Here is a 12854-nt window from a genome sequence, read left to right as displayed (position 1 = left end):
TACCTTATTCCATCTCATCATTTCAGTAACAGAAATTATATGAAATCCCTAGACTAGAGCATTGTGAGTAGGCATAAAAAGACAAGAAGAGGGAAGGGCAGGAGAGGAGAAAGAAAAAGAGAGGCAGGAAAGGAGGGCAAGGAATTCTGGGTACAGCAGAGAGGCCTTAGTTCTCAGATGTGTGAGGTCCCAAACATCTTTCCAGCTTTAAGCCCCTTAGAGGGGGTTAGTCTCTAGAGCAAGGGACGCCATGGTGATGGCCCCATCAGCAAACCATGTAGACTCTGTGAGAGCAGTACAGTTTCTGTCACATCGACTTACTCTACCATTGCGTCATAAAACCAGCCATAGACACGATGGGAGCAAATGACCAGGCTCTGTCAGAGCAAGACAGTTTCCTGTCAAAAACAAGCCATGGTTTCCTCACCATTTTGCCTGGCCTGGCTACGGATGAAAGTTTGTCATGTTAGCCAAATGTCCTTTTTACCACACATTCTCTGCCCGAATAAACTAGAGCAGTTATTACAACATAGCAGATGTCATTTATGGGAATTCACGGGGATATTTTCAACTGTCACTATGAGTTTAAGGAATCAGTGGAAGAGGCCGCACAGAGTCAGGGATGTTAAGAGCCTGTAAGAAAAACAGCAATCCTGTACTACAAAGGGTTGTCCTGCCCAAAGTGTCACTGACCCTACTGCAGAGAAAGAAGACAGCTTACCCTATCACCATCCAAGCAAGCTGTCCACATACAAAGAGCAAGATAAATTAAGAAATTCAAGAGAACACTAACCACAACTCCTCCTACTTACTCTTTGCATTAGGCAGATATGCATGCATGCATACACATAAAGACATGCACACGTGCAAACACACCTCCCACTAACTGGTATGGAATACAAAAGGCAAAGCGAAAAGAAAAGCATGTATTCTCTTCACCCAGCACTTCTAATTTGAAAATATAATCAATGCTCCCAGCTGAGGCCTTTCTTGCCTAAGTACACAAATATTTAAGGTGCAGGTGAGCTAGCTCTCAGTGGTTAAAGGGAAGCAAGCAAAGCAAAGCAAGCATTCCTGACAGATTGCTGGACTCCCTTCCTCTTCTCCCACTCTGGTTCATTTCCTTGCCCTACAGGTAAATGGTGGCACCACTTAGTTCTTCTGTTTGGGAATCATAGGAAACTTGGCACCTAATAAGACAATCAATGGTCTCTCCCAAGTCCTGTAGCCTATCTCCTAATTCAACTTCAGTCTGGAACAGAGTGAAAAGACACAGCCCTATTGCAGCTGTTGGATAGGAAACATTAAAAGATAAAAACTCGGTTTAAAGTCACTGTGGTTAATAAATGACCAAAGTCTGATTCAGCCAGTTTCAAGGCAGCTTTAAGAGCATGGAACCAAACTAGCCCAAGGAAGGAAGGAAGCAACGTGAACAGCTCAGGGATTACACAGGGCAGGGTGAGATAATGCCCCACAATGAATCGAAGAGCAGCTGGTGACCAAGCCAGGTAAGTTAGATACCATGCTCACTCACCAGATGGAAATGTCATAGCTCTTAGTTACTTTGCTCCCAATTACATTTCTAATTTACAACCGCTCAAATCTAATGAGCTATTTAGTTAATGGCATATTTAATAAATATTTATAGGTCATTTTCTCTGGGCAAGGTAGCATTCTAGATACTGAGAATGCTGCATTCAACAAAATATAAAGTGTCTCTACTATTATCCTAGAACTTTCTAAAGTACTATATGGGGGGAAGGGAACATGGAGAGAAAGACAAGGTTCATTTGTAAATTTGATTTTAAAATGATCTAAAGAAGAAGGATGTGACAAGTAATAACCAAGTGTCTTCTCACAATGGGACAATGGGTGAACAGGAGATTCTTCTTAGGAATGCATATGCGCTGAGACCTAAAATGCCAAGAGAGGACAACCATTTGAAAATCTGGAGAAACTCCATTCCAGACAAAGGCAAGAGCCCAAGGCAGGACTAAGTAAGTACTCCATGTTCAGAGGACAGACAGTCAGACCAGTATGGTTAGATTATAAGGAGAAGGAAAGTGATATTAAAGAAGTAGGCCAAGCCATGGTCACAGAAAACCTAACAGGCTAGTGTTGATTTAATGGAGGTATGATGGAGAATCCATAGGCTTTAGCCATGGACACAGAAAACCTAACAGGCTATGGCTCAAAGTGCTGATTTATTGTTGTTGGGATGAGAATCCATAGGCTTTAGCCATGGTCACAGAAAACCTAACAGCTATCGTTGGAAGTGTTGATTTAATGTAGTTGTGATGGAGAATCCATAGGCTTTAGCCATGATCACAGAAAACCTAACAGCTATGGTTGGAAGTGTTGATTTAATGTAGTTGTGATGGAGAATCCATAGGCTTTAGCCATGGTCACAGAAAACCTTAACCTCCATCACTCTCTCCAGAACTTCACCAAGTCAGTCTCATCTGGTCAACATCAGGGGTGATGGCCTTTCTATCAAGATTACAAATGAGGGCTCACTAGTCTACAGTAGCAGCCAGAAATGTATGGCTACAGGAACAAGTGAGCCATCAGGCAAGCAGTGACTTACAGGGCAGAACAGCTCAAAAAGGGTGAGTAAGCCAGTAGAGCTGACTCATGGTAGGGTAAAGTAACCAGGGAAAGTGGCAGTGCCTTTCACCTCCACAGGAAAGCAGCAGATGCTCAGGTAAAAACTCAGATGTTCTGCTTTGTGAAGTTTGATACATTGTCCATATCCAAGTAGGTACAAAGAGACTTAAAGGCTGGAGTTCAGAGGGGAGGCCAACACTGACACACATATTTGATAACTGTTAGCATCCAGAAACTGAAGAAAAGTATACAAATTTAAGGAAAGAAAACAATCATCAGGCATAATGGCACATGACAATAATCCCAAGACTCAAGATGTGACAGCAAAAGGACCAAGAGTTCAAGGCCAGCCTCACTATATAGAGAGTCGGAGGCCATCATGAGCTTAGGAACACTGATAACCTTCTTTCTTTTATTCTTGAGATTATAATTACATCATTTGTCCCTTCTTTTTCCGCCCTCCAAACACTCCCATATACCCCTCCTTGCTCTCTTTCAAGTTCATGGCCTCTTTTTTCATCGTTGTTACATGCATACATGTATATGTACACACAGCTATATTTCTAAATATAACCTGCTCAGTCTGTAGAATAGTTTGTATGTATATATAACTGTTTCAGTGTATTAATAGGAACAGAATTTGAATGGTCAAAAAGGAAAAGGAGTTTGTAGCAAAAGTGAGCCAAGAACTGTTAGACCACGTGGAGTCAAACAGGCCTTGTTCTAAAGCATGCCAGTAAGTTAGAAAAGGGATAAGAGGGAGGAACCGATGACACACAGACACCAGGAGATAGTTAAGCAACATGCTCCTGTGGAGGCAAGAAGGGATGAATCCCAGTGCCTAAGTGGGAAAGTGGATCTCTCATGAGAATTTGGAACTTATTACAACAGAGAGAAGACAACCACTCTACAAAGAGAACACATCTGAAGCCCGTGAGAGTGAGGAAATATTCACACTGCGCTGACTGCAGCGTAGTCACTGCTTGAAATACACTGATGGTTGGGATCAGGATCTGCATCACATGGTGAGAACATTCCCACATTCACTTCCCTAGACGATGCTCACGGTAAATTCAATTACACTTGGCCTTCACACACATATACACACTCATGCCACAATAACGAAGAAAGTTAGCCACTTGGCTATGCAAGTATCACCATCTAGTGGTTGAAACTATATACCATTTTTTAAATGTTGGGAGCTACACCTTTTACCTTAGGAAAGCAAATCCTAGTTAGAAATAAGTCTACAAATAAGTATTTGGAGAAACTAACTTCTAAAAAGTTTAGCACTACATGATATAAAGCAGTAACATAAAATCTTAACACAGATTATCTACCACAAATTTATTTAAGGGACTTGTTCTGTAATCTTTCATTAATCTTTAAGACATATATTAGCAGAGAAGCTAATGACCTGCCCAAAATTTATACAGGAAGAAATGATAATTAGGATAGGATCTGAATGGAGGTAAAATGACTTCAAAATCCACTCTTAACCATTACACTAAATAGCCCGCCTTAAGAGCACAAAACTTCCTTGGGGATGGACAGGAGAGTACTAGTCTTCTGTTATGAAGAATCTTTTTTTTTTTTGGTTTTTCAAGACAGGGTTTCTCTGTAGCTTTGGACCCTGTCTGTCCTGGACTAGCTCTGTAGACCAGGCTGGCCTTGAACTCACAGAGATCCACCTGAGTCTACCTCCCGAGTGCTGGGATTACAGGCACCACCACTGCCTGGCTGAAGAATCATTTATAGTATGAGGAGAAAATTCAAAATGCACAATAAATCTAAGAATAATCTTGCCAACCAGAATCAGGGGCATCTCTCGGTTGAGACCTAGTGCAATGGAAACTCCCAAGACTCTGTAAGGGTGATCCTAAGTAAGACTGCTAGCAATGGGAGATATGGAGCCTGATCAGGCCATCTCCTGTAACCAGGCAAGACTTCCAGTGAAGGGACCGAGGCCTCAATGCAGCGACATAATCTCTGACCTACAATTTGCCTTACCTACAATATATGTTGAGACAAAGATGGCACAGAAATTATGGGAGTGGCCAACCAATGACTAGTCCAGCTTGAGACCCATACCATGGAGGGAGTCCACCCCTAACAATGCCTGGAGGGCCAGAGCCCAGAAGCTAGACAGCTCAGAGACCTAGAATAGAACCAAACACAATTGGAAAACAAGAAAAACAATGAAATGATTCCTAATGCTACTCTGGTATATTCATAGATCATGCCTGGTCTAACTGTCATCAGAGAGGCTTTAATTAGAAACTAATGGGAACAGATTCAGAGACCTACAGCCAAACATTAGGTGGACCTCAGGAAATGTTGAGAAAGAGGGGAAGGAAGGATTATGGGAGCCAGAGGGGCCAAAGACACCACAGGAAAACACAGAGTCAACTGACTTGGGCTCATGGAGACCCACGGAGACTGAACCACCAACCAGAGAAATTGTATGGGACTGGTCTGGACCCTCTAGAGGCACATGTGTTGCAGCTGTGTGGCTTGGTCTTTCTGTGGGACTCCTGGCAGAGGGAGCAGAGCTGTCTCTGACTCTGTTGCCTGCTCTTGGGACCCTTTCCTCCTGCTGGGTTGCCCTGTCCAGCCTTAATCGGAGAAGAAGTGCCTGGTCTGGATGCAACTTGCCATGCCATGGCTGGCTGATATACATAGAAAGCCTGCATTTTTCTGAAGGGAAGGGAGAGGAAATGGATGGGGAGGCAGAAATTCTCCAGAGAGGGACTGTAAGGAGAGTAGAGAGGGAGAGGACGTGAGCAAGGAGAGGAGGTGATCAACTTGCTATTCAGCCTCTCTGAAGAGCAGAATCCACCTTAACCTTTGGATCTTGAGTTCTTTAGAGGAAGAGAAATTTAATTAAGTTCCCTTTGCAGCTTTCTATGGCTCTGGCGGCCTAACACTGCTGGTAGCAGAGCAGCCGCAGTTGCTGATTCGGAAGGACAGCCGCAGCTTAAAAGGCAGCAACAATTGAAAAAGAGGACAGCAGCATTCCTTTACCTCACTGCCTCCCCACACGATCATTTCAGAAAAGGGAGTGGGAAGTGTGTAAGATATGTAGATGACCACAGGAAACAGTACCTTCTCACAGCAGAGTGGCTGTACATACCAACTCACGCCAGTCATGACAGCATGCTTAAGACCTGCACAGGCTCAAGACAGATAGAATATAGAGGGGAGATGGGGACACATGTATGTACACATGTGTATGCATGTGTGTGCCTGGGCATGCATATTTGTCTGTGTGAATGTGGACCCAGACTGAATTAAGGTCTTCCCTATTTAACAAGCACTTACGACTGAGCTGTCTCCGCGGCCTTTGTCACCAATCTCTACCTCCTGGCTGAGGTGCTACTGGCAACCAGCATCTGCTGGGAAGAGGGCCAGTTTTTTCAAGGGTATGGCCCCTGGTAGATTGACCAGTTTTCACACCACATGGATGATACAGTCAGCAGCACACAGGCCTAACTTTATTACATCTTCAGATGATATGAACAACTTTCTGTCTCAAAGATCCCACTCCTGGGGTAGAGGATAGTTCAGGGGTACAGCACAAGCTTAGCATGCAAAAGGCCCTGGCCAAAAATAAATAAATAAATAAAAAATAAAGTAAAAAGTATATAGTACTCCTTCTGGCCACATATGCATCTTATAAAAATCACAGTAAGTGAAAATATATCAAAAGTTGTCAGAATTCGTCCAAAAAATCAGCTGGAAGCAGTTTTTGAGAGGAACGACACCCCTATTCCCATCTACCTGCTTTTTATAATAAGTGAAAGTCTGGGATGTAAGGGTTCTGTCCTTAAGTACGTCATCATCATGGGACATGGGCCAGCCTAAAAAGCAGGCAGGCCCTCTGTGGCCCCCACCCTTCTCTCTTTCCTCTGCACAGTCTCTCTGTCTCTCTTCCTCTCTCTCTCTCTTCCCCTCTCTCTCCCTCTCTCTCTCAATAAAGCTCTAAAAAGGTTAAAAAAAAAAGTTGTCAGAATAATAACAGCAATTTTTCTAAGATATTTTTTTCACCAAGGACAAATGACTAAGATTTTATCCATAGACTGAAAAAGGAAAAAAATTTATGTGTATTTAAATTATGTGGGGTGTGGTCCATGTGTGTATATTCATGTGGGGGTGTATACTCATATGTGTGTATGCCTATTGAAGGCCACAGGTTCAAGCATAGATATTGTTCCTCCATCACAAGTCAATGTACCTTCTGGGACAGGGTCTCTAGGACTTCACTGATCTAGCCAGCAAGGTCCAAGGATCTTCCTGCCTATCTTTACGTCCTCCATACTAGGATAAAAGCACAAGCCAGGACCCATGACTCTTGAGTAAAGTTTCCTGCAAAATTCAAACATTCCATTCAGCAGGGAAGCACTGTAAACAGGAAGATAAACCACTCAAAGTAGCTTCAGGAAGTCCCTGAAACTGACCAGATCCACTAGGCCCCTTCCTGCCGGAGTAAGTAATAAAAGCTGAGAGTCCCTCTCAGACAAGCCGTGTTTCATCTCCCAGGAAAAATCTTGTCACATAATAATAGCTGCTTATGTAGGTGCTCGGGAATCAAACTTGGGTCTTTAAGTTTGTATGACGAGCATTTTACCAACTGAGATATCTCCTCAGCTTCAAAATAAAAGAGTTTTTAAAATGTAGCTCTAAATAGTTCCCAGAGCAAACAGACATAGACACAATGCCATTCTGTCTGCTGCTCTGACAGAAGTCCATCTAATGCTACTCATCTCCTACACAATGATGTACCCAGCACAAACTTTACTGAAAATGACTAGTCTCTCCATCAAATCTTTATATGTACCTAACAATTTACAAAAAACACATGAGATAGAGGAATAAATTAAATATAGGCACAAGGAAACAATCAAACAGAAAAGTTGGTAAGTACTCTCTAAAACTCTTAGATGGTTAGAAAAGGACCCTTGGGACTAGAAAGATAGCTCAGCTGCTGTGGGATGTCCTATATGCTGTAAAATATGTTGCTATGATTGAATGATAAATAAAACACTGATTGGAAAGTAGCACGGCAGGAAGTATAGGTGGGACTAGCAGAGAGGAGAATTGGGGGAACAGGAAGGCGGAAAGAAGAGAGACACCAGCCTGCTGTCCAGGGAGCAGCATGTAAAGGCAGCAAGTAAAGCCACAGAACACTTGGCAACATAGTGATTAACAGAAATGGGTTAATTTAAGATAGAAGAACTAGATAACAAGAAGCCTGCCATGGCCATACAGTTTGTAAGTAATATAAGTCTCTGTGTGTTTACATGGTTGGGTCTGAGTGGCTATGGGACTGACAGGTGAGAGAGATTTGTCCTGACAGTGGACCAGGCAGGACTGGAGAAAACTCCAGCTACACTCAGCAATCAAAACCATTGGTTACTCTCCCAGAGAACAAGTTCTTTTCTCAGTACCCACATAGAGGCTCCAGTTCTAAGGAATCCAATGCTTTCTTCTGGACTCTGAGGGCACAAGGTATACATGTGGTATACAGACATGTATACACACAAAACACCCATATGTATAAAATGAAATAATTATTTTAAAATAATAATTTTTTTAATGACTAGGAACACTGGAGCTGGAGAGATGGCTCAGAGGTTAAGAGGTGCTCTTAGAGAGGACCCAGGTTTGGTTCTTAGGACCCCACATGGTGGCCCACAATCATCCATAACTCCATTTCCAAGAGATCCAACATGCTCTTCTAACCTCCCAGGGAACTAGGCACAAATGCAGTACACATACAAACAAGTAGGAAACAAACTCATACAGATAAAAATAAATACATAAATATAAAGAAATGTTATGGATTTAAAGGAAAGGAAGGAGACCATCAGGCGTGGGGGGGTCCCTTTGGTAAGAGAGGCTAGCAGGGGGTGAATATGACCACAACACATTATATACATGTAGGACAAGGTCACAATGAAACAAACCCATTATATATATATAGTTAATACATGATAAGAAAAAGTTTTGCTAGGCATACAGAATATAGGGTTGCAATAATCTCTCAACTTTACTACAGACAAAACATTTTTCACAGTGAAAAGTTATAAAGGCATAGTGAATGTTGGCAGCTGCCTAGGATCCCAGCACTCAGGAGGGAGAAACAAGATCACAAGCCCCAACCAGCCTGGGCCATAAGTAAGACCTGTCATCCTGTCTCAAACACTGAAAGAAAAATTCTTCTTCTATTTTACATTTTGACTTTACTGGCTGGGGGGTGTAGCTCAGTTCTTAAAGCACTTGACTAGCACTGCCAGCACCAGATAAAACTAGATGTAAGGACACACACCTGTGATCACAGCACTTGGAAGGTAGAGACAGGAGGAGGGTTAGAAGTTCAAGGCCAACCTGGGTTACAGGAACCTTGTCTCAAAAATAAAGATAATCTTCCTTTGGATTAGACTTTAAGTTTTTCAAGGGCCTGTCTCTTATGTGGCATTATTAATAGAGATCTATTTTTATTTTCTTCTAATCTTGTTTCTCAACATATTCTAGGAGTCAATTTGTCTTTTCTCCATTGACTTGTGAAGGAAATTTCATTCCCATTGAAATATGTAAGCAAAAGAAAGAGAAAAAAGAATGAGAAACCAATGGGGTGGGGGGAGAAACTATGTAGTTTAGCTAGGGAAGAGCTATGAATGAAAGATGCTATTACCGAGTTCCTGAGTACCTTCCACATTTACAAAAGTACACAAGAAGTCAATGGCAAACAGCACAGCTGCTGCATATCTCTATAATCCTAGCACTACAAAGATTGATTCGGAGTGGGAAGTGGGGTGGCGTGAGGGGGAGATTGATTTTGAGCCCAGCCTAGGCTACATAGCAAGACTCTGGCTCAAAAAAAAAAAAAAAAAGCAAAGAAAAAGTAAAAGAATAATTAATTTTTTTTTCCTACTGAGCAAAAGAACTGTATTATGCTTCATTAACATGCCCATAGCAGGACAAAGGAGAAAAAAGCAGCATGTGTACCTTAATGTGACTATTGCAAACTCATTTTCCTTGAAAATGGGAATTCTGCAGTGACTCTGAAACCTTTCTTTCTAAAAAAAGGAAATCAGACATTTAAAAGATGAATCTACAAAATACACAGCTGTGCTGACTAGTTTCATGTCAACCTGACACAAGCTAGAGTCATTTTGGAAGAGGGAAGCTCAATTGAGAAAATGCCCCCACCAGATTGGCCTGTGGCCAAGGCTTGTGGTACATTTTCTTGATTAATGCCCAGATCACTGTGGGCGGTGCCACCCCTAGACTGGTGGTCCTGGGTGGTATGAGAAAGCAGGCTGGGCAAGCCATGAGGAGTACGACAGTAAGCAGCACCCCTCCATGGAGTCTGCTTCAGCTCCTGCCTCCAGCTTCCTGCCTGGGGTTCCTGCCCTGACTTTCCTCAATGACAGACTGTTACATGAAAGAATAAGAAGAAATAAGCCCTTTTCTCCCCAACTTGCTTTTGGTCATCCCAGTAATAAAAACCCTGCCTAAGACAATGGTGCTTCTTTCCATTAGAGACCATGAACCAGAAAAGTAAAGTGTCCTCCATTAAAGAAAATAAAAATCCGAAAGCATACCTTTTATTTTCGGCCAGATTAGCCCCTTCATCCTTCAGCTGCTTACTCTTCTGTTTACAGCCTTCCTGGAGGGTCTCCTTCCTCCGCTTGCTGGCGTGAACCCAGCTGCCGTCCTCATTCTCCGCTGCGTCCTTCTCATCCGCAGCTTCAGCTTCAAACTGCTGGGACGTGGCCTTGGACACCTTCTCACCAATCTTCCTCTTCCACCCAAAGGACGCCATTCTGCAGTTCAGAGACTGCTTCAAAATCGCTCCCAAGTATTCCAATGAGCAGGTGGATACAGACTAGCGGAAGTAGACGGCAGCCATGTTATCACCTATTTATGGGCGATAAAGGGAATAATCATCAAGAACTATGAAATTCAAAGGCGACCCCTGGACACTAGTTAACTCCATCTCCTAATGGAAGTGGTGTGCTCTTGCAGACTAGCCCTGAATCCCAACAGGCCTCTGCCAATTTACACAAACACATGACAGAGTGAAGCACATTTAATAACACATCAGGTGGAGTAGTGGGAAGCAGAAACTGAAGAACAACAAGACTGTTTCTTCAAGAAATGAGTAACAGGAAAAGGATGGGAAAGGAAAAAGGTATGGCGGCAATCTTTAGGTTGAGAGCCGAGGAGACAAAACTGAGCCTAGTGTGAACATCTTTTTTCACTCCTGGCTTTAAGAAACAACACTGAAAGGACACGTGTGAAAGAATCAGTCACTACGCTGACGGGACATCTGACAGTACACGTCAGTCCTGTTTTTCAGTTGTCTCAATAGTATGACTAAATTTCAAAAAACCCTGTCCCCGAAGAACTACAAGCAAAGTGTTTCTTATGAAAGTACATGATACCTAGGAATTATTTCCAAGTCATCAACAGTGAGAAATGCCATGGAGGTGTAAAGTAAGATCACTCTGAACTGGTAACTGATGAAGTTGAGAGGAAAACATAGAGGATCCATTGCTTTCATTTCCTTTCACATGTGGTGAAATTTTCCTTAATAGACGTCTCTTAGGCTCTGAGCACCTTTGGTTTTGTTTCTCAAACAGGAATTACTATAGAATGCAGCTGTCCTAGAACTCAAACTTCTAGCTTAGACTGAACTAATGATCCTCCTAGCTCAAACTCCCATGTGCTAAAATTACAACTGTGTGCCACTACACCTGGCTAGAGAACAGTTTTGAAAGAGTTAGACAGGTAATGACTCAAAAAAACTATTGGGGAAGTCAAAAAAACAACCACTATTAAATGGCTTTGTAAATCTACCATGGTACTAGAATGTTAAGGGAAAGAAAGGGTAGCTGGTAGAATAAAGGTGAAGACTGGAAGTCTTACACAGTACTTAGTGATAGGATTAACTAAGAAATCCAGTAATTCACTAGCTACACAGATGGGCTTTAAGATACAGGGGAATTCAAGCCAGGCATGGTGGCCCATGCCTTTAATCCTGGCAATCCAGAAGCAGAGGCAGGCAGATCTCTGTGAGTTCGAGGCCAGCCTGGTCTACAGAGCAAGTTCCAGGATAGCCAGGGCTGTTACACAGAAAAACCCTGTCTTGGAAAAACCAAGATAAATAAATAAATAAAGTGGAATCCCTATAATAGTGCATAACTATCTTACATACTGTGTATATTCAGGAGTGTCTAAGAGTCTTAGGGGAATCTGTAACACTAAGGGTACAAGAAAAAAAAAAAAGCAATGAACTCAAAAGTCTTTTTGAAATTATCCAACAACAGGCATTAAAAGAGGGAAGGAGGGAGGAAGGCAACACTAAGTTTTTAGCAATAGAAGGGATTTGTTACTAATGCATGCGATTAAAGTAAAATACAAGTAACAGCAGGAAGAGAAAAATAGTGAGGACAGATAAAAGTTATTGCCACATAAAACTTCAAGTTACTATCAGAATTGAGAAAATTATGGGTCACAGGCCTATGACTGAGAAAGAGAAAATGTAAGATCACTGCAGTAACCAAGTACACAGGCTGATGCAGCACACCACGTGCATTCCACAGAGCAGTGAATTTTGGAAAATGCCAGGTACACTATGGAGTAAAACTGCACTAGGGAATGGGACAATGGAAGCCTCCTCCTTGGCCTCATCATAATATAAGGAAATGTATTTCCTCTGTTTGAAAAAAAATCACTTTACCTATCCCAGAGGAAGTCCAGGAAATGGCTAAAAATGAAAGTGGTTACTATGGATCACAGCTCCAGAGCTGAAGAGAGCCTGGGAAAAATGGGTGCTTAGAATGCCTTCAAAAGATACTAAAATATAAGAAGAGAGGGTGGTGGTGGTGGTTCTCTTGTATTTATAATTATCCCTAAAGGTAAAGAGAATGATGATTACATTTTCTGGTTTCAAGTTCCCAAATGGAACTTCCTTTCTACATCACCAATGTGGGGCACCAGGCAGTGTAATCGCTCTATCAACAGAAACCTGCTCTGTTTACTGAAGGGAATTTCATTTTAAATCACTGGTCAAATCTGTTCGCAGAAGCTGGGCATGGGATGAGGATGAAAAGAATGACAGACCCTCATGTATATATATAGCAATAAGGGGCTACTGACTCATGCACTCTATATGAGGGAACTGTATAACATGCCAGTTATATCTCAACTAAACTGTTCTCATGCTAAACTGGGAGCGT

At 42.2% G+C, this 12854-nt stretch overlaps 1 protein-coding gene across 1 annotated transcript in view; it reads right to left on the bottom strand.

Annotated features, from left to right (window-relative positions):
- Ttc33 (tetratricopeptide repeat domain 33) overlaps positions 1 to 12854 on the bottom strand; it is a 33256-nt gene that overhangs the window by 19439 nt on the left and 963 nt on the right. The window contains exon 2 of the mRNA XM_036207097.1: positions 10215 to 10530. Coding sequence (XP_036062990.1) covers positions 10215 to 10435 — 221 coding nt within the window. The 5' untranslated portion in view covers positions 10436 to 10530. The remainder of the gene's footprint in view (positions 1 to 10214; positions 10531 to 12854) is intronic.

Source organism: Onychomys torridus, chromosome 15 (genome assembly GCF_903995425.1).
Source record: "Onychomys torridus chromosome 15, mOncTor1.1, whole genome shotgun sequence".
In the NCBI taxonomy this organism is placed as follows: domain Eukaryota; kingdom Metazoa; phylum Chordata; class Mammalia; order Rodentia; family Cricetidae; genus Onychomys; species Onychomys torridus.
This window is presented reverse-complemented; position numbering and strand designations above follow the sequence as displayed.